At 42.5% G+C, this 25,128-nt stretch overlaps 2 protein-coding genes and 1 long non-coding RNA gene across 5 annotated transcripts; 1 reads left to right on the forward strand and 2 right to left on the reverse strand.

Moving 5' to 3' along the window:
* Positions 1-452: 452 nt before the first annotated feature.
* Positions 453-14,355, forward strand: LOC112988234 (caspase-8). Of its 2 annotated transcripts, XM_064515195.1 has the most exons (9): positions 453-879; positions 1,725-1,830; positions 3,043-3,181; positions 3,280-3,336; positions 3,672-3,739; positions 4,240-4,372; positions 4,956-5,457; positions 5,746-5,788; positions 13,674-14,355. In XM_064515195.1, exons 1-9 carry the CDS (start codon positions 575-577, stop codon positions 13,755-13,757), a joined length of 1,437 nt encoding a protein of 478 aa, XP_064371265.1. In that variant the 5' UTR covers positions 453-574; the 3' UTR covers positions 13,758-14,355. The 2 variants fall into 2 exon arrangements, with proteins under 2 accessions (XP_064371265.1, XP_025964400.1); XM_026108615.2 differs by lacking the exon at positions 13,674-14,355 and having other exon boundaries at positions 5,746-6,119.
* LOC112988497 (uncharacterized) lies at positions 6,399-10,398 on the reverse strand. The gene is made up of 3 exons (XR_010390034.1): positions 9,890-10,398; positions 8,657-8,766; positions 6,399-7,061 (listed from the first exon to the last, which is right to left on the reverse strand). It is a non-coding gene; the product is annotated as an uncharacterized LOC112988497 (long non-coding RNA).
* Positions 10,847-24,993, reverse strand: FLACC1 (flagellum associated containing coiled-coil domains 1). Of its 2 annotated transcripts, XM_026119953.2 has the most exons (11): positions 22,883-24,993; positions 21,827-21,905; positions 21,174-21,239; positions 19,687-19,744; positions 18,538-18,677; positions 17,768-17,788; positions 14,328-14,425; positions 13,419-13,471; positions 12,858-12,957; positions 12,154-12,257; positions 10,847-10,948 (listed from the first exon to the last, which is right to left on the reverse strand). In XM_026119953.2, the coding sequence occupies exons 3-11, from the start codon at positions 21,179-21,181 to the stop codon at positions 10,847-10,849; spliced, it is 684 nt and encodes a 227-aa protein (XP_025975738.1). In that variant the 5' UTR covers positions 21,182-21,239; positions 21,827-21,905; positions 22,883-24,993. The 2 variants fall into 2 exon arrangements, with proteins under 2 accessions (XP_025975738.1, XP_064371271.1); XM_064515201.1 differs by lacking the exon at positions 12,154-12,257 and having other exon boundaries at positions 10,859-10,948.
* Between the last annotated feature and the right edge of the window lie 135 nt (positions 24,994-25,128).

The raw sequence follows: 25,128 nt of genomic DNA on the forward strand, positions 1-25,128 counted from the left end.
TTCTTCACATTGTTGTGTGAATTTTACAGTAAGAATTTTCTCATTTTTTTTTGAACAGTCAGTGCTTCATAACTGCAAACTGAGAGGGCCTAAAACATGCCTGGGAGAAGTCAGTTGTGGCAGACACACAGTTTTAAGTTAGAAAGCCAGAGGGGTTTGGTTTTTTGTTTGTTTTGCTTTGTTTTTTCCTGATCCTGGAGAGCTTTGGGGATTGTAGTAGCTATTGAATTCAGATGCCAGGAGCAACTTGAACTGGTCTGCCTGTGCCTGCGAGGCCGTCCTGTTAATGTAGCTGGGGGAGAGGGACAGGGCCATGGAGACTGGGCCGTCCCAGGGAAAGCCCTCAGCCCCTGCCTGGTGGCTCCTGCCTGAGCGTCCCTCGCCGTCCTCCCGGCCTGGCCGGCCGTGTCCCCTCAGCCTCCATGCCGGGCGCGGGAAACTACAGCTCCCAGGGCTGCGGGCCGGGCCCCGCCTCCCACAAGCGGAAGCGCTCCGGGGCCGGGGCGCAGCCAGGAAACGTCTTCCCGTCTCTTTGCCCAGGCCTGAAGCTGTCCCGGGGGGCAGCGGGAGGGCGATGGAGTTCTCCAGGTGCCTCTACATTATCAGCGAGGCGCTGGCCACGGATGATCTGGCGGCTCTCAAGTTCCTCAGCCTGGAGCACATCCCTTTGAGGAAGCAGGAAGGCATCCAGGAGCCCAAGGCCTTCTTCCAAGCACTGCAGGAGAAAGGCCTGATCGAGGTGGGGAATCTGGCCTTCCTGAAGGAGCTGCTCTACCGGATCAATCGCATGGACATCCTGGCTTACCAGCTGGGCTGCAGCCGAGAGGAGATGGAGAAGGAGCTTCAGATCCCAGGCAGGGCAAAGGTGTCTCCATTCAGGTGAGTACCTGTGGATGTGGCTTCCCCAGGCAGCCTGGAGGGCAGGAGTGTAAGTGCTGCACATCAGCTAGCAGCCAGGCTGCTGTTTATCTGGGAGCTCTCGCTCTAAGACCAGGTTGTCTTCTCACATGTGTTGGTGTAAGTTTTACCAAAGACCTGAACACCAGGCTAAGTTTGGAAGTGCACAGGCTTCTACACCTTCCCAAGGGAAAATGGGTACAAGCCGTGAAGAATTCTTCTAGTAAAATTTCTGTAAAGGGATGAAAACTAAGCTGCACCTTGGTGAAATAGCCCCCAAACTGCCCAGGACGTTTAAAACAAGCCTTGCTTTTCTCTTGTTCTTTTAAAACATATTTAAAAACGTGATGGAGTAGAAGCTGAATCATCCTCACGTGAGTTTTCCAGCTCCACCTCAGTTCTGCACAGGGGCTTGGAAACAGCCGTTCAGGCATTTACTTCCTCTCCCAAACTGTGCTGCAGTGTAGCTCTAACTGATGTGTCTCACTGCATTGATTGTACAGTTGGCAGAAATTTCTGTGTTCCTAAGGCACTGTGTAGTGTGAAAAGTTACTAGTCATGGCAGTTTCTGTATTCTCAGTTCCAGAAAGCCTCAGTACGGTTCTGTTTTTAGAAAAAAACCCCACACATCTCATTAATCACAGCTGAAAAATGGTTTGACTCTAGACTTGTTCTGGGACCAAAATCCCCTCAGGTTAAAAAGGGAAAAAGTGTGTATAGATGTTGTTCTGGGTGGGGTGGAGCACAGTTCAGCAGTACACTGTTAAATTGTGGTAAAGGATGTGCTAGGGAATACAATGAAATTGTGTCCTCTACTGCCTTTCTAGGTACCTGCTCTTTCAGCTGTCTGAAAACATCACCACTGAGGAGCTGAAGTGTTTCAAATTTCTTTTGGGAAGAGAACTACCAAAATCCAAGCTGAACACTGAGAATGTAAGAACGACTTTAATCCTGTTTTTATCATTATTTTAATCTATAGATGTATTTTGGTATCACTGATGGGAATGAGTGTCACTGATACTGAAAATATCAGGAAAGGGTGCACCTGGCATGGAACTGGCCTCCCGTGAGTATGAGACGCAGTCTGTGCTAGTGTCACTTGTAACCGTTGCAGTAGGGTTACAGGCCAGAGAGCTTGGGCCACTCCTGTGCCAGACGCTGAGGCCTTAGTGCTCAAGCTCAATACAGGGCTGAGAGGACTCAGTGGTTTTTTTACTAAAAAGTGGAAATCAGTGGTGGAATCAGTGGTGATTAGCACACAGATTCATCTTTCCCAACTGATTTTCTTTTGGCTGCTTTTTAGACCATTATTGAATAGACAGAATCACCCACTGTTTTTGTTCTGTTTATTGACAAACTTAGAAAATATGGAACTAAGCAGCAGATTCTTACCAGAGCTAAGGCACAAGAGTGTGGGGTTCACTCATGGCCTTGTAGGGAATGCAGCTGCGCTTATGCTCGCTCAGCCTATGGTTCTGACTGCTAGGTACTTGTAGCATATTCCTTCTTTCTCAGAGAAGAGATTGTGAAGGTTTAGTGGCAGCCATTCTAGTAAATCCTTGGGGTGACCAGAGCACTTTGTCACTCGCTGTTTGATATGCGCTCATGACTGTTGGATCCTCTTTCCCTTCATAGATTAATCACTGTACCATGCTTGCATGGTTGGATTCATTTTCTCCACTGCCAGAAGCACACACTGAAATGATTCTTGTGTTTTAGTTAAATGCATGAAACAGCTACTGGAAAGCAGCTGAATGAAAGGAGGAGTTAAATGTAAAATGAGTTTAAAAAAAAAAGAGAGCGCGCGCATGTGTGTGGTGGGGAGAGAGAGAGAGGGAGAGAGAGATTGCATGATCTTGTGTGATCTAATCCAGGAGATACAGTGGTGATCAGTATCTCTGAATAGCAGGAGGGAAATGAGCATGTGTTGAAGAAGATGCTTGTACTTGTAAGCAGAGTTGAACTACCATTAATTGAATCAGCTGAGGTACTAACCAAGGTGCTTGTCGGACTGACTCTTGGGGGGGTCACTTGTGCTGTCAGTACATTTAAAGCTGGCTTAGGTACATCTGTACATGCTGCAGCTTCCCTCCCCGTGGCAGCATGGATGTGCCCTAAGAGGAAACTGCCTTTCTGATTGCCCAGACAATGATCGACGTTTTCATTGAGATGGAGAAGAAGGGGATTTTGGGAGAAGACAACCTAAAGGTCCTGAAGACTCTTTGTGAAAAAGTTGACAAGAGCCTGGTGAAGAAAATTGAAGAGTATGAATTAAACCTATGTGGTAAAAAACAACAACACAAAAAGGCCTCCTCTTTCACATCAGTTACTCTTGAAGTGACAAGTAGGTGTCATGCAGGACTAATAATGAATGCTTTTCAGGTGAGGAAGAGATGCTGATCACAGAGGGACAGAGTGGCAACATAGGAGTCACTGAAGGTAACAAACGTCACCAAAGAAAATTTTTTAAGCCTTTTATTTTTCTCAAACTTTTGGACTCTTTATGCCACTCTCATCTCACTTTACACATCTGACTGCTTAAATAGTGACCAAGTATCCACTTATTAAATGATCAAAATATTTTTACTCTCTTTTAACTGCTTTTTTTGTGGTTTATAACTAACAGAAACAGCCATAAAGCCACAATTTAGTATTTTCAAAGAACAGTTATCCCTGGAGACACTTGTCGAGAAGTATAGGAGCAAAGCCCCTCTCTCCTTTCTCTAGTGCTACATACTCTACTCACATATACCTTTTTTTGTGTGTATGTTCAGCCCATGCCAGACGGCTGACCTCATCTGTGGCACCTGATTCTCCTGACAGCCATAGTGAATCTTCCCAGGTAAGTCAGTTTGTTTCTTAGAAACATCATCATTTTGTGTGGGAAGAGGCCATCCCTCCATGAGGTAAACAGTTACTACAAGCGCAACTGTTAAAGGCTCTATCTAGAATTAAAAAAAAAAAAAAACTACTTGTGTAATATATTTTATTCTGAGGCTAAGTTGCAGGCAGCAGCTGCTGCACTGTTAAAGCTTCAGAAACCTTTGCAACGGTAGGTCAAGTTTCTTATACGAGGAAATCTGTAGTTTGCTGGGCATGGAGAATTGAGTGAATGCAGTATCCCTGATGGGCTGAGCATGATGATGGGGGCAGGTCATGCTGTGCACAGACTCCCAAAGTCAGTGGGGCAGTGCACTGCCATGTCCTGGGGAGGAAAGTCATCTGGGGAGGGCTGTCCAGAGAAGTCCAGTGGGCTCCTTACCCAGCTGTACTGCCAGCCAGGGCTGAAAAGCACCTGGAGGAGGGTGCCGTAGCTTCACCAGTGGGCTTTTGGTCCAACAGCTTGAAGTTTACAAAATGACCAGCCGACCCCGTGGAGTGTGCCTCATCCTGAATAATCACAATTTTGCAAGAGCCAGGGCAGAAGCAGCTGAACTAAAGATGAATGATCGGAATGGGACAGACGTGGATGCAGGTACAATGAACCTTAAAGATGAGTTTGTATATCTCCACCTCATGGAAAGTGGACTAGTTTAAGAATAGAAAATACATTTCTTATTCTGCACTAAAGGTTTGAATGTCAAGCTTCCCTTTCTAGGCTACTTCGTTTGCAGCAGCTGACTCAGCTCTGCTTCCTGTCTTGACAAACCCTGATCAACTCATCAAGGGTTCACTGGCTAGCTAAGAACAGCTCACTAGCATTTTACTTATTTTTCTGCAACCTTTAGCAGCAAACTCAGCCTGGGCTTTAAGAGCTAGGTTAGCTGTGAAGTGGGTTAGGAAATAAGGCTTTCTTAATAGCTCTGCACACTTTCCAGACAGAGGAAATAATAAACAGCAAGATGGCATGGAAGCCTTGTAATAAGAGCTAAGGGGACTTAATACAGATATGGTTAGCAGTCAGACCACTAGATGATTTTCAGAGCAGGAATGTAACTGCCTGGATAGAAGTGTAGCAGGATTAAAAAACAGCCAGATTACCTATAGAAATGTAAAAATGCAAAAAAATTTCTAAGTTTTATGAAACAGCTCCAGTTTCCCTTCTGTTTACTTTCCAGCGGCTCTGAAGAAAGTCTTTAGCAAGCTTCATTTTGAAATAGCAGAACACAAAGACCTCACCGCAGAGGAAATCCGTAACGTTGTGAACATCTATCAGTGTGAAGACCACAAGGACAAGGACTGCTTTGTTTGCTGCATCCTCTCTCATGGGAAAAAAGGCATTATATATGGTGTTGATGGGCAGGAAGTACCCATTCAGGAACTGACCACTTCTTTCACTGGGCGGAATTGCCACTCACTTGCAGGAAAACCAAAAGTCTTCTTTGTTCAGGCCTGCCAAGGTGATGCTCGCCAGAAAGGTGTTACCATCGAAGTAGATTCTGGAGAGCAAGATTCTTCTGTAGAAACAGATGCAAGATTTCAGTTTGACTGCATCCCCTCAGAAGCAGACTTCCTCTTGGGCATGGCTACCCTGCAGGATTATGTTTCCTACAGAAGTCCAAGCCAGGGGACCTGGTATATACAGTCACTGTGCCAACACTTAGAGAACAGCTGTCCTCGGTAACTATATTTCCATAAGCTACACCTGTATTTTCCTTCTGAATGACAGGAGTTTGATTTGGATGCAGAGGTAGATGATGTCTGGTGGGGAGTGCTTGTTCAGATTGAAAACAGTAGTTTTGGACAGAGCAACAAGGTACAGAGATTGCTAAAAGCAGTCTACCTAACTGCTGAAGCCTTTTAAAACAGGATCCATTAGGACTGGTATACCTCAAGATACGTGAGAATGCATAAAGTTTTCTGGTGTTAACCACGTCTCTAATATAAAACATACCTGTATTTTTGCAGAGGAGAAGATATTCTCACCATCCTGACAGCAGTGAATCAAGAGGTGAGCAGAAAGATTGACAAGCATAATGCAGGGAAGCAGATGCCACAGCCCAGTTTCACACTGAGGAAAAAGCTTATCTTTCCTGTCAACTGAATGTGAGCAAACTGCTGAGCAGCAGCTTGGAAATTGCTGGTATCAGCTCAGGGTTTGGTAAAACATTACTGACAACTTTCACTGTCTGCTTTTAGCCTAAGAGCAGCTATTTTATTGCTCCTCAGCTCTATCTTGAAGCACTTAGTGTTGATTTGTATGACAGTTTATACTTGAGAGCATCTCTGAGCTGGTCTCTGATTTGTAGTTTGCTAGCTAAAATACACTCATTGTTCTATCAGCTGTGCTACATTGCTGTTTCTTTAGTAAGATATCTTTCCAAAAGTGATGGAATACATTTCCAGATTTAAAGAGACAACTGTTGCAGAGCCTTGTGTATTTTATGCTTAGCATTTGCAAAATAAAGGGGGAGGGTTGCAAATTTTATTTCCCCATTCATTTAATTAATTAATTTTGGTCTGACTGTAAGGTATAAGTTGTAGTCTGAGAATACCTTAGAATTAGTAACCAGAAACATAGACCACTCTCCCTCAGCACAGCCTGACAGCACCACAAACCTGAACTGATTATCTTAGCAACAGAGATGCTAGAGTAATATCAGAGGCACAGCACAGGATGCACCAGCTCACATCAGTGTTTTTTTTGTTAGTTTTTCCCCTTTAACTCATTCAGTTTTAGAGTCTCAGTACATCTCAAGGCAAAGTCAAGTGCTCATCCTCCAATATCCTCAACAGGATGTGGAGGTGCTCTGTATTTCAGAGTATCCTCCTCCTATAGCAGTCCTAACATTCAAATCCACTGTTCAGGTGCAGCCTCATGTCTGAAGATGGCCTGTTGCCCTGTTTTCACTTACCTTGCTGGCCTTCAGATCTCAGTTATAGGCATAACAAAAGAAGAATTTGCTAGATAAGTGACCAACTCCTCAAAAACATTTTTGTAGTACCTCCTGTGATCAGTATGCACTACAGAATTGGGAATGATACAGGCTCTGAGTAGAAAGTAAAGCTTTGTTAGGCTCCAATTTTTTACTGCTATTCTTTTTTTTAATGAGATGTTCATTCTGTTACAATCGCATTATAGATTTCAGCATTAGCAATGATGCCGATGTAGGTGATGACTTCATTGAACAGATTAGATCTTCACTAGAATTATTTTAAGAGCCTAAATCCTTCCCTGGAATCTTTTGCTGAATACTTCTTCAGTCTTTTCTACTAGTTTGTGTCTGTGAAGATAAAAGCAAAGAGATTGTTGACTATGAAAGTGTTTAGAATCTTAACAGATGAGAGACAGAGCAAGCGGTTACTGAAGCAGGCAAATCTGTGCTTCCAAGTTCTCAGAATAATTTTCCTAGATACTGGTTGATACTTGCTTAGAGATTCAGCATGAAACCAATGAGAGCTGAGCTGAAGCAAGGACAGAAAATCTTCTGTATATGAGCTATTTCTTGGACATCGCCAGAGATGGGCAATCCTGGTGAAACCAAAACATTTTTACCTTACATGAGTACTGAATAGAAACCATAAGCAAAGAAGCATAATATTCCACAGGCAAAATAACTAATGAAGCCTGGTTTACTGTGGATTTACGCCCTAGATCCTTTCTCTCCATATGTACTTCTCAGCACTGTTACCTCTTCAGTCACCTATGTTTTTCAGCAACTTTCAGTTCTCCGCACACACTCTGGGCTCCCTTCCTCCTCCCACTACACTAACTACCTGGGCTGCCACATTGCTGATTAGCCAGACAGTGATTAGCAGTATTGAACTCACACAGTTCCCTTTCCATTCAGAGGGAGGCTTTTTCTTTTAAGTCTGCGCTTTTGAAAAATTTTAAGTGCACATGGAGATTCCCAAGTCAGAGGAGTGTGAGTGACAGCATGCTTGCATTGACAACTTTTCCCTTGGGAATCCAAAAAACAAAAAAAAAAAAAAAACCAAAAAACCAGTGGGCTACAATAAATACTGTTGGCTACTCTGAAGGAGCTACTTTCCTCAGGGGTTCATGGTATGGAAATTTGGGCAATTTTTTTTCCAGCAGGATTAATGCATGCCATAACCAAGGCTGTATTAGGAATCTCCTCGTATAATCAATTACAAGTATGATCAGGAATGCTTCATCAGTTAGGAATCTAAGCTGTCAATTACGATTCTCTTCTGTATTTAGTCTCTTTATATAAAGCAACTGACATCAGACCAATTGGCAACAACCCCTAACAACTCCACAGAACAACTACGCTCATTCACATGAAGGAAGTGGGCAGTTCTGGCTCACACTGACTTGAGGTATCATGTCCCTCCTCTTCAGTAATTGAACAGGAAGGATGTTGCTGCTAAAAATCAACAGGCATATGATACTAGCAGTAGAACAGGATAAGGGGAATAGTGGTTATGAAATTTAAAAAAAAGTTGGGAAAACATTAAAATTATTTAAGCAAAATACTAAATAGCAAATATTATGAACAAGGCTAACAAAAAAAAAAAAAAGGACTCTTTCAGGACACGTGCACCTGACTGCAGCTAATTGATGTAATAGGCTAAGGTTCTAGAAGAAAAGGGAAACCACCTCTATGGCAAAAGCATACAAGCTACATGTCAGTCTTCAAAGGGCCTGTGCATGCTGCTAGGACACTGTATCGTACAGACACACCTCTTCCTTTATGATGGGGTGACAGGCCCCATACAACAGTGAGCAGCATACAGATGTAAATGGGACAGAACACACACATGAACATAAAAATAAGCTAATGTTACAATATGTTAACTTTATACTGGCTCTAGTTGTGCTCAGTTACTTCTTTGCACACTAATTCCGACCTACCTCAGGCTAACGTTTTCATCATGCAGAGAAGCTGCAGTTATCTGGTGTTTTTCTTCAACTGATGCAATTCTCTGTTTGATACTTCTCTCCAGCAGTAGATTTTTTGTTTTCTTGGTGGGAGGAGGGAAACACAGTTAGTTTTCTTCTTTGCAAACCTGAACAACATCAGAGCTAGAAAATACACAAGACGGCAGGAGCAAATTGTAGCACTTGGCTAATGACAAACAGACAAGGTTTACCAAATCCAACTCATTCTCTTCAGCCTCCACTGGTCCATTTTTCTAATTTTAGAGGAGCAGATTGTTAGAACTGTCAAACCAGAATAGTCTAAATTTCACAGCAAGTTAGGACATCTCTTTAGCCTTGCATATGCATTTACAGTTACCATCATAGTAATGCAGTGCCAGGTAGAATACCACAATCTCTTACACCAGCATACAACTTTCTAATAGGTAGTGGGAGGACAGAGCACTATTACAAGCTGGCAGCCTTTCCTGTCTTTGGCAGACTTCTCTGAGGAAATCCGCTTATTGGCAATACGATAAATGTGCTACACATTGAAACGGAAAAAGAGATATACAGGGAAATGCAGAGCCTCTCTCACACATGCAGAATAGAGTCAGTCTTACAGGAAGCAAATGTTTGCATTGCAGCAACTCCCAAGATTTCCAGGAACTGGATAAATGTGCTTATGCTGAGTGCTGTAGTGTCTGCAGACTCCACAGGAGGGGAGTGCTCAGATATTTTTCCAAGTGTAGTGAGCCACAGGTAAAGAGTAGGGAGCCTTCAAATATAGAGCAGACGTCCCAGGTATCAACTAACCCAGTTAAAATCCCCTTAAAAGTAACAAGGGCCATTGTGCAACTCCATGTTTTCAGACATCCTTCCTAGTTCTGCAGATTTCTATCTGTGGCCATCTACGATGGCCTGCCTTGATCCCCTCCTAACCTGGTGAGTGCAGGCATATTCCTTTCCCAGCCTGGCCTTGACAGAGTGACCATGAACCCAGACACTGGCCTAGTTAAAGAGCAGCAACATTAACACAATGGATGAATGGAGCAATGATTAAGGTCTCAGTTGCCAGCATGCAACTTGCCTTCAGTAAGAAGGGTATTTGAAAGTGTGAGCATCACAGTAGCTTCCCTCACAGTCCAAAGACAGGAGTGGAGCCTCTGCAAATGCCTTTGTGCCTTTGGCCAAGTGCCACAGGGTGATCTCACATGCTCTCCCCACCTCTCTTTGAAGCTCATTCTGGGCATCCTGCAGACTGGTCGTGACAGCTTCAAATTTCTCTTCTTTCTCCTTGAGACTGGCCTCCAGCTGCTGCAGCAAATCACACGGACAGTCATGGGGTGACAGTGTTACCACCCAGGCCCATCTCCCCATCGCTCCCTCGGGTCACGCTGCAGGAACCAGCGGCATGTGCTCAGCCCCGCAAGGTCAGGATTAGCTCCTAGTCCAAACAGCGTGCATTGTCTCCTTTGCTAATTCAGCTATGCAGGAATACAATGTAGCTTCCAGCATAAGTGTTTAATTACTCTCATACAGCACAGGAAGTGCTGAAAGTCTTAGTTCACAGTGGCTGACTCAAGGAGACAGCCCTTTGTGGAAGAGAAGGCATGAGACTGCTCTTCCTTTTACTGACTGACTGGGGAAGTCCAACTTCAAGTTACAGGCAGGGATCTGGCCTGCCCAAGGCATGCACTAAGCTACTGGATCCTTGAGAAAACCTAACTATGCTGCTCCTTCCTCAGCCGAGCTGGCTGGGGTCTGCCTATATCCAACCAGAATGATGCAGTTTCAGGCTCACTGTTTTAGGTACTCTTACCATGTTTCTATGCTGCTGGATGTTATTTTGGCCATGGTGTAAAACTTTTTTTTGAAGAGATGTTATAAACCAAGTAGCACCAAATTATTTTATTACAGCAGCACAGGTGGTGAGAGACCTGATGAAGCTGTAGCATGATGTGTTCAAAGATAACACATGCTTAAGGTAGCTAGAAAGAAAGCCATTCAGGCCAAAAATCCATTTTTGGCCTGTGGGTGCTTTCTGAGGTTTGGGCACCTTGCCCTGCCTTCCTGCCTGGGAAGTTCAAGCTTGAAAGGCCATCACCCAGTATCACATCGCACACATGCTTCAAGCCAACTACCCTCTAGCCAACTGCTAAGGGTGCACCACTCACATCCACACTACAGACATTTTCTCTCCGCTTCCACAACCAAACTTGCCTCTCTGCACTTCTGCAACTCTGCTATTTTCTGCAAGTCTTCTTCATGCTGTTTCATAAATACCTGGAAAAAAAAAAACAGTTTAGCAAAGCTTGTATTCCCACATGAAGCCATCTGCTATCAACCACACAAAAATCAAGGCATTTGAACAGACTGCTTGTCACTCTTGGTAACAGCAATACAGAGGGTGTTTGACACTTTCTGCACTCCCTGGGATTTAAAACAAGTCTGACCAAAAAAAAAACCCACCAAAACAACCACACACAGCCACTCTTCAATCATTTGGTTAAAGCTCCAAGTGAGGCAAAAGAGCAGAGTTCAAGATACTGGTGTAACGCAGACAGAAAGACAAAATGTTCTCGCCAGAAATAGCTAAGGCAGGCACATTGTGAAGGCGGTGCCCATGCGGTGGCCATAGGACAGCATTAGTGACTGAGAGGAGAAAAGCCATCGATGCTGCTGCTTTTGCAGTCCTTGCAGTGCCCCCAGGGGAAGGACAGAGCCCCTGTACATCTTTTGAATATGGGGGGGAATTAGTGCTGAGAGTGCCCAATACTACTACAAGAGAAAAGCACTGACTTCCTCCTGGAGCACCTGCTAGTGCAAAACACTGGGAAGTGGTACCACAGAACAGGCAGACCAGGACAGCATGTAGAGATCAGTTACTCTACCAGCACCAACTTACTTTTCAAACCTTGTAGAAAGCTTCTGACTGAAGTACAGGTATGAAATACCCTTTCTTTCCCAAATTCTAGTGAATTTGGGTCAAAGAGCAGCTGGCAGTGCAGAGGTTACCACACAACAATGTGAGACATCCCTCAGTGAGCTGAGCCATAGGCCCTCGCCTGTGCTGGGAAGCCCAAAGTGAGGGCACGCACCAAGTTGCAGGGCAAAGGGGATACAGCACGCAGCAGTCAGTTGCCCAAACTTATCCCCAAGGTTCAACTTCCACATGCTGGTACTCCTGCAGGAAAGGGGACAACCTGCAGGAAACTGGCAGGCTCCAAGGAACCCTTTAGCAGCAGGAGCTGGTGGTTTGTCGGCCACAAGCTGAGAAACACTGTCCTTCAGGGATCCCTTCCCTGCTGGATGCTTAAATTGAAGACACACATCTACACCACTAGTGGGAGATGTCGGGGTCTGCAGACAAGCACATTACACATCACTGACTTGCAACATGCTTAGCACTGCTGTGCTTCTGGTCATAGTCATGGCAAATAGTTTGTGCTACGTTTAAATGCTGACATGATTTCTCCAGGTCTAGTCACCTCTTTCTCTTGCTGGAAGCATTTCTCCATTGTAGAGTTTCTATCCTGAAGAAGCTTTGATAATTCCTGAAGTTCCTTCTCAAATTTATTTGTCAGCATCTGCTCTGTGGAAAGACACACACCGAGGTCTCTCAAGCACTCCCGGTTCTGTGCGATGAAATCAGACATATGGGGCAATGTGGCATTTTATCCCAGATTTTCTACCATAATACTTTTTCTACCACCAATACTTTTGTAGCCCACTGTAGCATCAAGTGGCAGGAAATGGAAGACCTAACAAATGCTATAAGCATTTGTCACCCTACACACTCACACAGTCCGTATTACTACCTCCCAAAACACATTCCTCTTCTTCCACTGGTATTCCTCCTTTGGTTAGCGACTCTGGTGTAGTCACTGCTAACCTTTGCAATTGCTGCGTGTACTGCAACACGGCACATCTTGCTGCTGTGCCACAAGAAGGCTAGCAGGAACACGATGAGAGCACTGCTCCAACTGGTTATGATCTCTTAAATAAGGTTATTCTTCTGGGGGGGTTTCTAGCCCCAGAAAGCTTGATGTTTCATTTCACTTGTTCCACTTCACTGAATTTCAAGGGAACACTGTTCCTTGATATCAGTTTGCTGTCCTGAGACAGTCTCAGCAGTGTATGAGATCCCTTCTGGCAACCTGAGCCTGCAGATACAAGCTCCCTCTTTACTTACTTTGCTGTAACATTGCTCTCTCCCAGTCAACCTTCTCACTTATCCTCCAGTCTGCTTCTCTTCTAAGCCACTTCTCCTCCATCTCATCAGCAATGCTGTTCTACACACAAACAGAACAAAACTGAAAGAAAACATGCATGCACACAGACCAAGAGACCCCTGAACCTCCCACACTAAGCTACAAATATACCCCATGACATAGCTATTGCCATTCACAGTCAATAAGACTGTTATTAGGAGGAACAGTAGAAGCAGTTGTCTTCATGGAAGAGCCTCTGAACTTCTATTACTCCTCTGCAGAGGTGAAGGAAAACTGTTAAATGTCAAATCGCCAGCTTCACAACATCCTACCGCTGTCTCTGTAAGACAAGTTCTGCTGTGTTGTTTGAAAGGGTATGTATTCCTGTCCCAGATTTCAGTTGAACCAAACCAAGTCTACTGTGCCCAAGGCTCCCCACTTACTCATGCAGTCTGTTCATTCACTGCTTTGCCATTAAGCAAAATACGGAATTGAGTGTCATCCAATTTCAAAGAGGACCACAGGACAGAAAACACCTTTACCTGGTAGACTTGGAATGCATTCTTCAGATGCCTGTATTCTTTCTGCAGTCCCTCTGAAAAAGGAGGTTAGAAATACTTAGTTAACAAGAAAATGCTAACGCTTAGAACTTTAGTAACATCTTACTCCATACTTTGCAGGGCAGGTCTGTCCTATTTGATTTTATGTTGGTGGTAGAATCTATAACTTAGAAATCAAGTCAATTTCAAGGATAATCCAGAATTTGATTAAAGGCAATATAAACTCTTTTGGAACAGGTATGGTGCCTGGACATGTCACCTAAATACATCCATTTTACAGAGAAAGAAGGAAAGGCAGTCACATCTCAAACAGCTAAGTAGACCTGCTATTATCATTGATCAGGAAAACTTCCTTGACAACCAATGATTAAAAAATAACGAATTAAAATGAGAAACCCTGTTGATCCTACCAGCCTTCCCCAGAAATCAGTATCTTTCTAAGGTAGCTCACTACACAAGAAATCTGATGAATCTGTAGAAAGTTCTGATTCCAGCATACTTAACTCTATCTCATGCCCAGACCTTACTTTAAACCTAACCCGGGTCCTAATCAAGTATAACAATTTCAATACACTGATGCTTCAAAGGAATGCCATTCTATTATGTCCAGATCTTTTTCCTTAACAATTTTGCCTCTTCCACAGTGACAGTGTTGACAGTTTCTTCTCAATTTTTCCTCAGTTTCTAAGCAGAGGAAAGGAAAGCTGTTGCGAGTATGTTAGAAAGGGAGGAACCTTTGCAGACCCTTCTAAAAGTAATTGATTTCAGATTGGTGCTATCTTTCTCAGTTCAGAGTCAGGATTGTAGGAACGGATTCTCAGATAATTTAACAAGCTAAAATCTTAACTATAAACACAATTACACAGCATTCTGCACAAAGTCTGCCAATACCCAGTTTTTCTTCTGCAGCTGCTCTCTCAAGCTCCAGTAACTTCTGGAAATGTTCTTGCAAGCCAGCAACTTCTAACCTATGAGCTTCTTGAAGTGAGCTGTGGAAGCAATGTATAAGGTAAACACATGCATACAGGTCTCTCCACAGCACAGCTCTCATCTCTCATCTCATTCTGCCACTGACAGCTGCGATGACAATGCTATCATGAGGGGGACACAGCCAAGTGCTGCACTTTTATACTTCCAGGAATTTGTTTGCTGTTTTGTTCTCACTTCAGAGCTGAGAGAGATCAGAAATACTTGGCGTGTTCTCACCTGTGGAGTTTATGCTGTTCTTTCAGTCTGACTCACTGTAGACCACAGAGCAGTCAAAGTATAAAAAATACATTTTTATGCTTTGACTTCCTTCTCTTCTAGTCTTCACATTACATTCTATGCTTTTGGTTTTTTTCCAAACACAAACATGTTACAAAATCTGCCCTAACAAGGACAATTAGAAGCTTTGCAGCACATCTCCTTTTGGGGACATACGATATGGTTCAGGTAACCACCTTTCTGTCATCTGTTGTTTGTGACGCTTCTCTTCAAAAAGCCAAAAGTTTGGCTGTGTGTTTGTTTTCTGTCAGTTTCTAATCACTCATTTGGGATGAACAGCATTTGGCAATCCTTTAAGTGGGAAGATGTTTTCTTTGTTAGTTTGAAATGCATAAGAACTTGTGAGATAAGAACCTGCCATAGGCAGAGATGTTGAAGAAAGTCAGGTGTTGGTAGAATTACTTTACCACCACTCCCTCAAAATGATTCCCACACTTATGAAACACTCAAACTAGTGACAGAGAATCTTTAAACATCTTCTAATACCACTTCAGGGAGAGGGGGTGAGGAGACAGCACCAGCTTACAGGTTAGAGTTAGGTGAGCACAGCCGTGCTCAGAGAAGCCCGTCCTTTCTCCTTCAAGGAATGAGGGCTCCTGCTGTGCAGAATTGCCAAGTTTCATTTTCTCACCACCTGTTTAACAGGCTGTGGACTAATCTGACAACACCTTTTCTCCTCAAACATTAAAGTGGCATCCTGAACAACTCTGTGTTAAAATAAGAACAAATGAAAGCATAACATTGTTTTATGTGATATTAATCCAAGATTACGTGTTTGCAAAAGGGGGAAAAAAAAAACCCGTCACACCTAGCAGACACACTGCTGCCCCTTTTCATCAAGTCAAGAAAACATGCAGTCCAGGACCTCACAGCCTTTCATAGTAGTTTTGGCCCACAGGTAATAGAAATAATATAAAGAAAAAACAAAATCTCACAAGGCATGGGAATCTACTCCCCAATACAGAAAAAGGAATCTTCAGTCTGGCCTGATCTCAGAACCAGAATGAGTTTGAATTTCATTACTGTAAACTAGATTAGCTGAAACTTAAGTGTAGGCATTTTTGTCTCACCCTGAACAACCATGAGCAGGCAGAAGTAAGAAACAAACACCTCCCTCCTCTCCCCCAGAAAACACCACACCACATACATAAATCTTTGCTCAACTGCCATCTTACTCAAAACCACAAGAGGCTGAGGCTCTGGTTCAGTTCATCTTTGGACTTTCGCCTTGCAAATCACAGAATTTGTACCTGATCATATGCTCATACTCCTCTTGTATCTCCTTGCATTTTTTTTCCATGTCCTTTTCCAGCTGCAAAGAAGACATGCTCACTGAGCCACCAGTGAAACAAAAGATAAAGGGGTTTTGTCTTTTCCATTCATTTGAAAATTTCTGCTATAAGCACAGCTTCATTTGGGTTATTCAAACCTACTCACTGAGAGCTCAACTGCAGGAGTTACAGAAATCTTCAAGCAGAGACTCCAACCAACACAAAAAGCTTTATTTGTATTCACTTCTACATTGTACAAAATGCTTTTTAAATGCCATTGATCTTGGGAGACTGGCAAAAATCTTCTTTTATCAGTGTCAACAACTAAAAAGCAAAGTAGCTCAAGGCACTTCCAAGTCTTATCTGTGCAGAAGAATCACTCTGGAATTTTTCAGAATTGCCAAAGTCCCATTGATTTAGGCAGCTTAATTAGAGCTGTTCTCCAGGATGCTGTTATTTCCCCGTGATGCATGCATATTCATAGCACCATGGCAACAGCTATCCAGGTACACTGGTTTTCAGCTCTCTGCACTAGTCTCCCCAAAACCCTTCCTTTTCTGGTGGGAGCCCAACAGACTGGACAGATGCTCAACAATCTCTTGCTCTTGATCCTTGGAAAGTGTCCAGCTAGTGTCTGAAGCCAAAACATTCCTTTCCCTCCTGCCTGTCTCAATTTAAAGTGACCTTTTTAACCAACGCATGGGAAAACAAAGGACTTGCCTGGTTCTGTGACACCTTATAATATCTATGCAATTGCTCCATCATGTCTGTCATCTCAGTGATCTGTTCCTGCAAGTCGGTGACAATATCCTCCCTGCAAAGATATACCATGCCTCCATCAAACACAGGACTTCTGCACCCATAAGCTGGTGCTGTCTCCTCACCCCTCTCCCTGAAGTGGTATTAGAAGATGTTTAAAGATTCTCTGTCACTAGTTTGAGTGTTTCATAAGTGTGGGAATCATTTTGAGGGAGTGGTGGTAAAGTAATTCTACCAACACCTGACTTTCTTCAACATCTCTGCCTATAGCAAGTTCTTATCTCACAAGTTCTTATGCATTCCAAATTAACAAAGAAAACATTCGTAGCTTCAGAAGGACCCAGCTGGAGATGGAGATCACAGTCCATGATCACAGTTTAATTATTACATATTTCACATTGCTCTTGCTTTCCATCAAAGGCAGTGAGATGCTAAGAACTTACAGAGGAAGCAGATGATAGAATCAGTACATTTCAGTGAACTTAAGTGACTATTCAAGTTTGAAATTCAGTCATCTGAGGTTCTAATGATTATAAGTTTTTGGTTCCTATCAATTTAATCAAGATAGACCCAGAATACAGTATCTGGACCTGGATTCCCACAAGATTTAGAGACAATTCAGCTCAGCGCTGTTATTTGAAAACGCAGAGCAGACAAATAGCAATAGTACCAAAGTTGGTTCAGTTGCTTTAAATGGCTGCTGCCTAGAAACATACAAACAGCCCTTTCAGTTTAGGATTTTCTGAAATCTTACTTTATGCAAGATTCAGATTCTAGTTCCTAATTGCTAGTTGAAAAGCAGCAGCAAGAAAAATAAGTGTCCCATCTTCAAGCTGAAATGATAATACAGCTTGAATGCAGAGCACATTTTGCTGACACTACAAAAGCAGAGAGCAATTTTCCAAGCAAAATACTTAACTAGGTGCCTAAAGAAAGGAAAAAAGACAACACGGACTGTATCAATAAAAAAAGAGAGAAAGAGTAAAGGATACACTTTTCTTGACTCTGACCCCAGAACCTATAGCTAATACTCACGTTTCATTCTTTTCTGGGGCACTGCAAAAGAACAACAGAAGCAATCAACATTAAACCATTGCAAAAGATATACATTACATCTAAGAAGTAAGCCATTGATGGACATGCTTTCAAACCTTTTTTTCATTTCACACCTGCACCCCCATGTGACAGCATACTGGCATGCCTACACATTGACTTTTCAGCATAGCACACACAGAGCAGATGTTAGAAAGATGAGATGGAGCCATCAGGAAGATAACATCCCCCTACCATGACTTTATTCCATTGTGGCTGGAGAATTACTGCTGACTGCTAAGGCATGCTAGCACGGTCCAAATCTGCACCATCAGCCTTGCCATTCTACACTGATGGCTGCGGGGACGCTGTATATGCAAGCGCATATCTAAGCTTCATTCAGGCAAGCCAAAGATTGAGTGGAGAGAAGAGGGAGATCCTGGTTTTGTTGTAGGAATTTGGGTGGCATTAATCCTAGTGTACTCAAGGAAAAAAAGAGAAAGAAAACAAAAATCAGACTGCAGGTTTCCCTTAACTCATACCAGAATCTGATCTTACCTCTGCTCAGCAGTGGCATAAGTCAGTGGGGTAGGACAAAGCCCCACTGCATTTCAGCCTGTATTCATCAGGGGAATCTCCCCTGGCTCAAGCTTACCCAGTTTCACAAGCTTTTTTTTGTTTTTATGCACGGCTGTGGCAGGGACAAGAAGTGGTGCAAGTAGATAGCAGCTGACTCGCAAAACAATCCTACTAGACACACATTTTCAAGTTACCAGGGAGTGACAGGTGAAACTTGTTCATCCACAGATGATAATAATCTGTCAAAAAATTTATCCTCTAGGACTACAGAGAGATGGTCTTTAGCCCGTATGAACTTGTAGCCAGGTGCAATTTCCACAGCCTTTTCTGCAGCCTGGGGAATGAAGAAAGAAAAACCAGCAGCTAGACCTCTTGAATTCTATGTGCTAGACTTCGGTTATTAATCTTTATTTCAGCAATGGGAAATGTGGATTAATAGAAGTAAACATGACATTCGACCTTTAAGCTGGAAATCACATCTAAGCCCTCAAAAAAACATCAGGAAACTCACCATCCTCCTCAGAAATTACTCAGTTGCACCTGGGTGACACTGCAAGGATTTCTATGCCCTGCTGTTAGGCCCCAAGACAAGACCAGCACACATCTCAGGAAGATGGAATATTTTGTACTAGATTCAGCCTCTACCACAGACTGAATTTCTGAGACACAAGTATAGTTATATGATTAATTTGGCTGCTTCTCCCTCATGCTTTGCTAGGGAAGAATGTGAGACTGGATATAATGATCGCATGGTGGCATGTCACTCTGGGGCGATGATTCAGAGGCACATCTCCCTCCAACACCAGATAACCTATATTCTCCCACTATAACAACATACAGAGCCGTGAAGTCTGAGAGAACCCTATTTCCAGATAAGCTTCAACAAACCAAGAGTTAAACCTCAATTGTGAGGAGCACTCAAAAGTAAGTAAGTATTTAAAAAAAAAAAAAAAAAAAACCACGCAGCTGCCAAAGTGTTAACTTACTGGGAGCCCAAAGCATCAGCCCTTGTAGATAGCAAGGAGAAGAAATGACAAAGTGGCAGCACTGGCCTGAGTGATGCTTAAGCTACATGACATCAGCACAAGTCTGTACGCTGTCATCTTCAGTGATCCAACTAAGAGTATGGCAGACTCCCAAATAATCCAGAACAGATCCAGAAACCACTCAACAGAGAAACAAAATAGGGCACTCATGCAATCCACATGCTGTCATTGGAACTGCAACTGGAGCCACAACCTACACAAGCTGACTTTTATGCATTCATCCCCCAGGCAGAGAGCTCATTCAGGTAAGAATCTTTTTTCGTTCTAGAGCAAACTGCTTTGTGCCATTGTACTCACATGAGGGGCCTTCCTGCTTTTCTGCTGACTGCCATGCCTCCTGGAGGGCAGTGCAGCTCTGCAAATGGAAAGAGTTCAGAGTTGCAGACAGTCAGAAGTAGCTTAGTGACTGCCTGTTTCAAATGTCAGAAGCACAAGCCTACTGCTGAAATAAAACCCTCCTGTGCTGCCCAGATGGTGTGACCAGCCATAACATGGGAGCTTTGCAAGGCACTAGGGGTATGATTTGTATTATTTTAATAATTTAATCTATTGAGTTTTGTCCACCAGCGATTATAAGCAAAGATCACTTAACATTCACAGCTTCAAAAGGTAAGCAGGCAAAAAAAAGCAAACCAAACTAAAAAAAACCACAGCAACAAGAAAATTCAGTGTCTGAAATGAGGAAAGCATTTCAGTTTGCTAATTACACTAACTGTGGTACAGGTGTTTGAGCTCCATTCCTCTCTGTCACCAGCTGGATGCCAGTACAGTGATTATATAGGAAACATTAACTTTTGAGGAGACTGCAAGGGGAGGGGACTGATCATAAAGCAACAGAGAAGCATGCAAGTCTTCAGTGCCACAACACACCAGGCGCACTGCTGTTACCACTTAGAGAACTCACAGCTGACTGCCTGCGGCTCATAGGCTCTATAACAGAAACCTCCATTTTGCTTTTTTCCTCTTTACTTTTGTTTCTACATACAAGTGCCAAAACTAGTTCTTTCAGCTATAACTTTGAATAAGCAAAATTGAGGACAAGCTATAAGATCTCTATGACAGAAAATAAATAAGAAAAGGGTCTTGTTGAAGAATTTTGGATTCCTTTTGAGAACTACTCCCTAGACCTAACTTTACATGCATGGAGACAGAGATGCAGTTAACTTTCGTTAGCTTTTTAAAGCTTACATAAAAGTTGAAGGTTGAGTTGTCAGTACAGGGAAGGCATGACTATCATTAAAATAAACACCAAATAACAGTAATTTTCTAGGTCAAAAATAAAATCAATTCTAAAATAATACAAACAGCTCACCACACTTGCTGTATGAATTTGTTACATTAAGCTGTAGTACAAAAGAAATTTCCCAATGGCATTTTTCTACTGGACATTTTCTAAGGCAGCAAGATGAAAGAAAGGGATTTCAGATGAGTCTTAACTAATTAGTGAGAGCCACCTATGAGGACAGAGCCGTTCCTCCCCAGCCCTCACTGCATGTCCCTCACGCACGCCGGAGGTTTTGTGTTTAGTTGTAGCTGTTTCCCTGGAGCTTCACAGAGGTTACAGCTCTTAACAGGTATCAAGGGAGGTGTCATAGGCTGAAGAGATGCAGCACTTCCACAAGGCAATTCTATTTTAAGTAGGCTTCCAGTTACTAAAGGCAACTGCAGCTTTTAAGGAAGGCTGTAAGTTGTTGTGGGAGGTATAAAATGCCTGTTTTTTCAGTCTAGAAGAGTGTTTTGTCCTTTATATTGAAGTCTCTCTCCTCTTTTAAGCAGATACTTACTTAGACATCCTGGAAGGTTTTGCACCAAAGTTATTTTGGCTTTCTAAAGTCCTTAGTGAAGGGTACCTGGTTTTAAAATAAGCAATAGTTGAGTTATTTATGGTACGGAAAGGTCACAATTCCCAGAACAAACACATACTGTTTCCTAATTTTATACTGACAATCTTTTTAACCAGTTTATTTCAAAATGATGCGAGTTCTCTTATCTTTTATAACCTGAACACAATAACTGTAATACAACTCAGATACTTGATACTGACATGATGATGATAAAACGGCTTAAGTCACCACCCAAGATGGCGCTTCTGGGGCAATCTCATAACAATCATGAGGTAAAATGTATTATCCAAGCTTTTTACATTTTATATACACAATACTAGACATCAACATGGATACTCAATGGTATACAACTATATGAAGTGTCCAAAAAATCCTAACACACACAGACGTATCATTACTTGTTTAATTATATGCCACTATGTAAACAAACCTCAGATCACAAATGGAAGAGAGTTGAAAGACAACAAGATGCTGCATTTTGAGAACAGCATATGTTAACAGCTTAAAAGTCCTCTCCACTCTCACTCAAATCTGTCTTCCTTACCTTGCTCTGCAATTCTTTGCATCTACCAGAGACTTAATAAATCTCTTACCACTTTTGTTACAAGGATCCTGGTAAGCATAGCATGTAAAGGTAGTCATGGCTGCACACTAGGAACACCTTTCAAAGTGCTGAAAGACAAGTGAGGAAGATTCAGTCAGATCTGCTGTTAAGTCTTTGGTGCATAAAATACATCTTCCTCTATTTTCTTATGAAGCCCAGGGTTGCCACAGTAAGTGTGATACTGAAGGTCAAAAAACCCCCCAGCCAACCAACAAAAAACCAAAACAAGCATTGCATATACATCTACGAATCTTCAGTTCTCCAAGTGCTGTGTATACATGCAAAATTTCTTCAAAACTTTTCACACACACAGCAAAGGATCTAATACAATGTTTTGGGCTTGTTCTTAGGTACAAAGTAATAGAGACTAGTCTTGTCTGTACCACATACACAACTGTAACATCGTCAACTTTACCTGATTTGGTACAGACAGGCATATAGACAATGGCATGCATGAATGCACTAAGTGTCTGAGGTTCTGTAAGCAGCTGACTACTTTCCAGTGGTCAAAAAAAATTAGCTACTTTTCATTTACCAATGCAGATAATGAATCAAGAGTACAGTTTGACATTATAGCCCAAATAAAATGAAAATACTCACACTTCTATCATTTAATATCCTCCCTTAAACATGACCCTCAACTGATTTCAAAAAAGAAAGCTGGAAAGGCAAGTCAGCTCATTACAAGCAGTAGAGCGTGCCCAATTCTCCCCTACCCACACTGCGCTAGAGCTACCCAACACATAGAAGTTCACTGAAAGGTTAGTGAGAGCTGCAGGTGCTGAAGATGTAGAAGAAAAGTCTCATTTTCCAATTATTACTATAATACTAGAAAGAATAGGTGCAACTCCCGGCAGGAGTCTCACAGGGTCCTCACCCTTAAGTTCTGCCCTGCTGAATCGAAGCAGCTTTTATAACTGATCTCTATACATAAACAGCTTCAACTACTTCACTTCCCAGAAGAATCCCCAAAGCATCCAACCTTTTCCCTTATTATATCTGAAATGCCAAGAGAACAGGCTGAAAAAAATCCCCAAATTCTTACACTTCAGGCCATTTGTGCAATGCAGCAGCTGGCTGAAGGCTCAGGCTCAGATGTTTCAGAACAGCAGAAATCTCTCACGAGTTCAACGGGAAAGAGCAGCTGCTCTGCAGGACCTCTCCTCCTGCACACTCCCCTTGTCTCTAACAGCAGCTGGGGAGTTCTCGTCACCATGGAAACCAGCCAGCAACATTTAAGCAGCTCCTACTACCCATTCTACTTTAAAGAGAGTGCACACAGTATTTTGTCAGGCTTTCTGAAGGACACAATAAACATCATCAAATTAATATTTATAAACATATATTCTGTCAACATGACAGGTTCTGTATGACCACAAAAGACACACTTCTGTTTGGCAAATGATGTAATGCAGCCCAGAAGCTGCGCAAATTTGACCCAATGGCCTATTCTTATAACTACAAGGATGCTCTGCTGTCACAGAGACCATGTGTCATGACTACTTCAATCCTCTGCCACTTTGTCAATGCCAGAAGGAGCATGAAAGGTATTGCTGTTTGTTCCTGAGTAACTTCTACAGAACAAAAAAACTCCACAGAACTTGTTTATTAACAACATCGATTTTGTTTCTATACACACCATAAGCAGCTCTGATGCAGAAAGAGCACGTAGCCAGAAATCCCAGCTCCACCAATATCTGAAGTTCCTCAGGTTACACTTAGTCACCTATGGTTATAATGCTTCTCCATCACAGGATAAATGCTTCTGTAACATGTCAGAAGTTAACCTTAAGGAATTAAAGTTGGTAACACAGGCCTTTTTTCTGAAGACATGCAAATAAAAATGCAAACATGTTAAGTACTCACGTAAATACATTGAATATTAGGCAACAGTGTAAGTTATATACCCGCTAGTGAAGGAAACTCAGCGAACATCTCTTGCAGTGCAGAGGCTGGAGCTGCAGCTTGCAGCAGGCTCCTGACCAACCATTTAGAGTTGTGACAATCACAGAACATACCAGGAAGATAATCTCTCTCCTCAAAATGTCCAGCCCAAAAGCTTCAGTATAAGAAATGCTGACCCGAAAAGCCAGCTTTGGTTTGACATGGGCACAAGTCCTTCTCCATCTTTCCATGCCAGAAAAATAAGAAAGCTAAATAAATATAGGGTACTTATCACAGAATAGTAGTGCTTTCCCATTCCTTGAGATGTCCCACACACAGGCTGTTGGAGGAACCACTATCAGTAGTTTGTTGTGCTAATGAAAGTGAGTACCTTTTAATAGCAAATCAGTGTTGTTCCCAATCTGTACCAAGGAAGGAACTGAGTTTTGGGGGGAAAATAACCAAACCTTCGGGCCTGAAAAGCAAGCTCAGGGGCTTGCCTTGCAGGAGGCATGCACAGCCCCAGGCTGATGTGACTGGCAAGAGTTTGGCACCTCTGTGCAAAGGGAATTTGAGTGAGACCTTTGCAAAGGGAGTATTATTCAAGGGTAAGGTACTTGGCTGCAGTCCCTGCTCCCATCTTATCACAAGCACTGAGGATAGCTGACATAACATCAGCTACCAAGACAGAAAAACAACAGTGCTGATCTCGCACTTTCCTGTAAAAGCCCGAAACAACCTTCCCTTGAAGGTCAGAAGAAAACAAGGAAAATAGAATATATGCTTCCAAATAGGAGACCATAAAGTAAGCGCAGAAAAAAAACCTGATGGATACTTATATCTAGCAGAGAAGTCCAAGTTTTTTTTCTTGCTAGGTGTCACCATAATGCTAAAAAACGTATCAGCTGCTGTAAAATGAAAGGAGAAAAAAAGAGCAAGTACCAGAAAACATGAACTATTGCCACACATTCAAAGTGAGGATCAAATTCAAATATTCTGTTCAGGGACTGAGGAGTTATTCTTCATTTGTGGATTTTTCCATTCTTAAACAATGGGCATTTCAAACTGCTGCAGGAACTACTCTATAAATGTTGTTTTCCAGTTTTAATCATCACACATTTACACTGGAATCAAAGTCTGCCTGCATCTTATATTGCACATTTATACTACCCTTAATTGCTTAGGTATAAGCACAACAGCAAACAGCCTGGCACAGCCTGATCAAGTTTTTAATCGATTTCTCAGATAGCTTTTACAGCCAACACGTGCAGATACCAACTTAGTAAGCTTGTGCACAGTATATCGGTCACTAAATTTGTAGCTAATTTTTACAAATGCCTAATTTTAAGTTTATTAAAGAACACTGCAGTATAGAAAATGACATCTGGAACAAACCACACAAGGTGA

Source organism: Dromaius novaehollandiae, chromosome 7, assembly GCF_036370855.1.
Source record: "Dromaius novaehollandiae isolate bDroNov1 chromosome 7, bDroNov1.hap1, whole genome shotgun sequence".
Classification (NCBI taxonomy): domain Eukaryota; kingdom Metazoa; phylum Chordata; class Aves; order Casuariiformes; family Dromaiidae; genus Dromaius; species Dromaius novaehollandiae.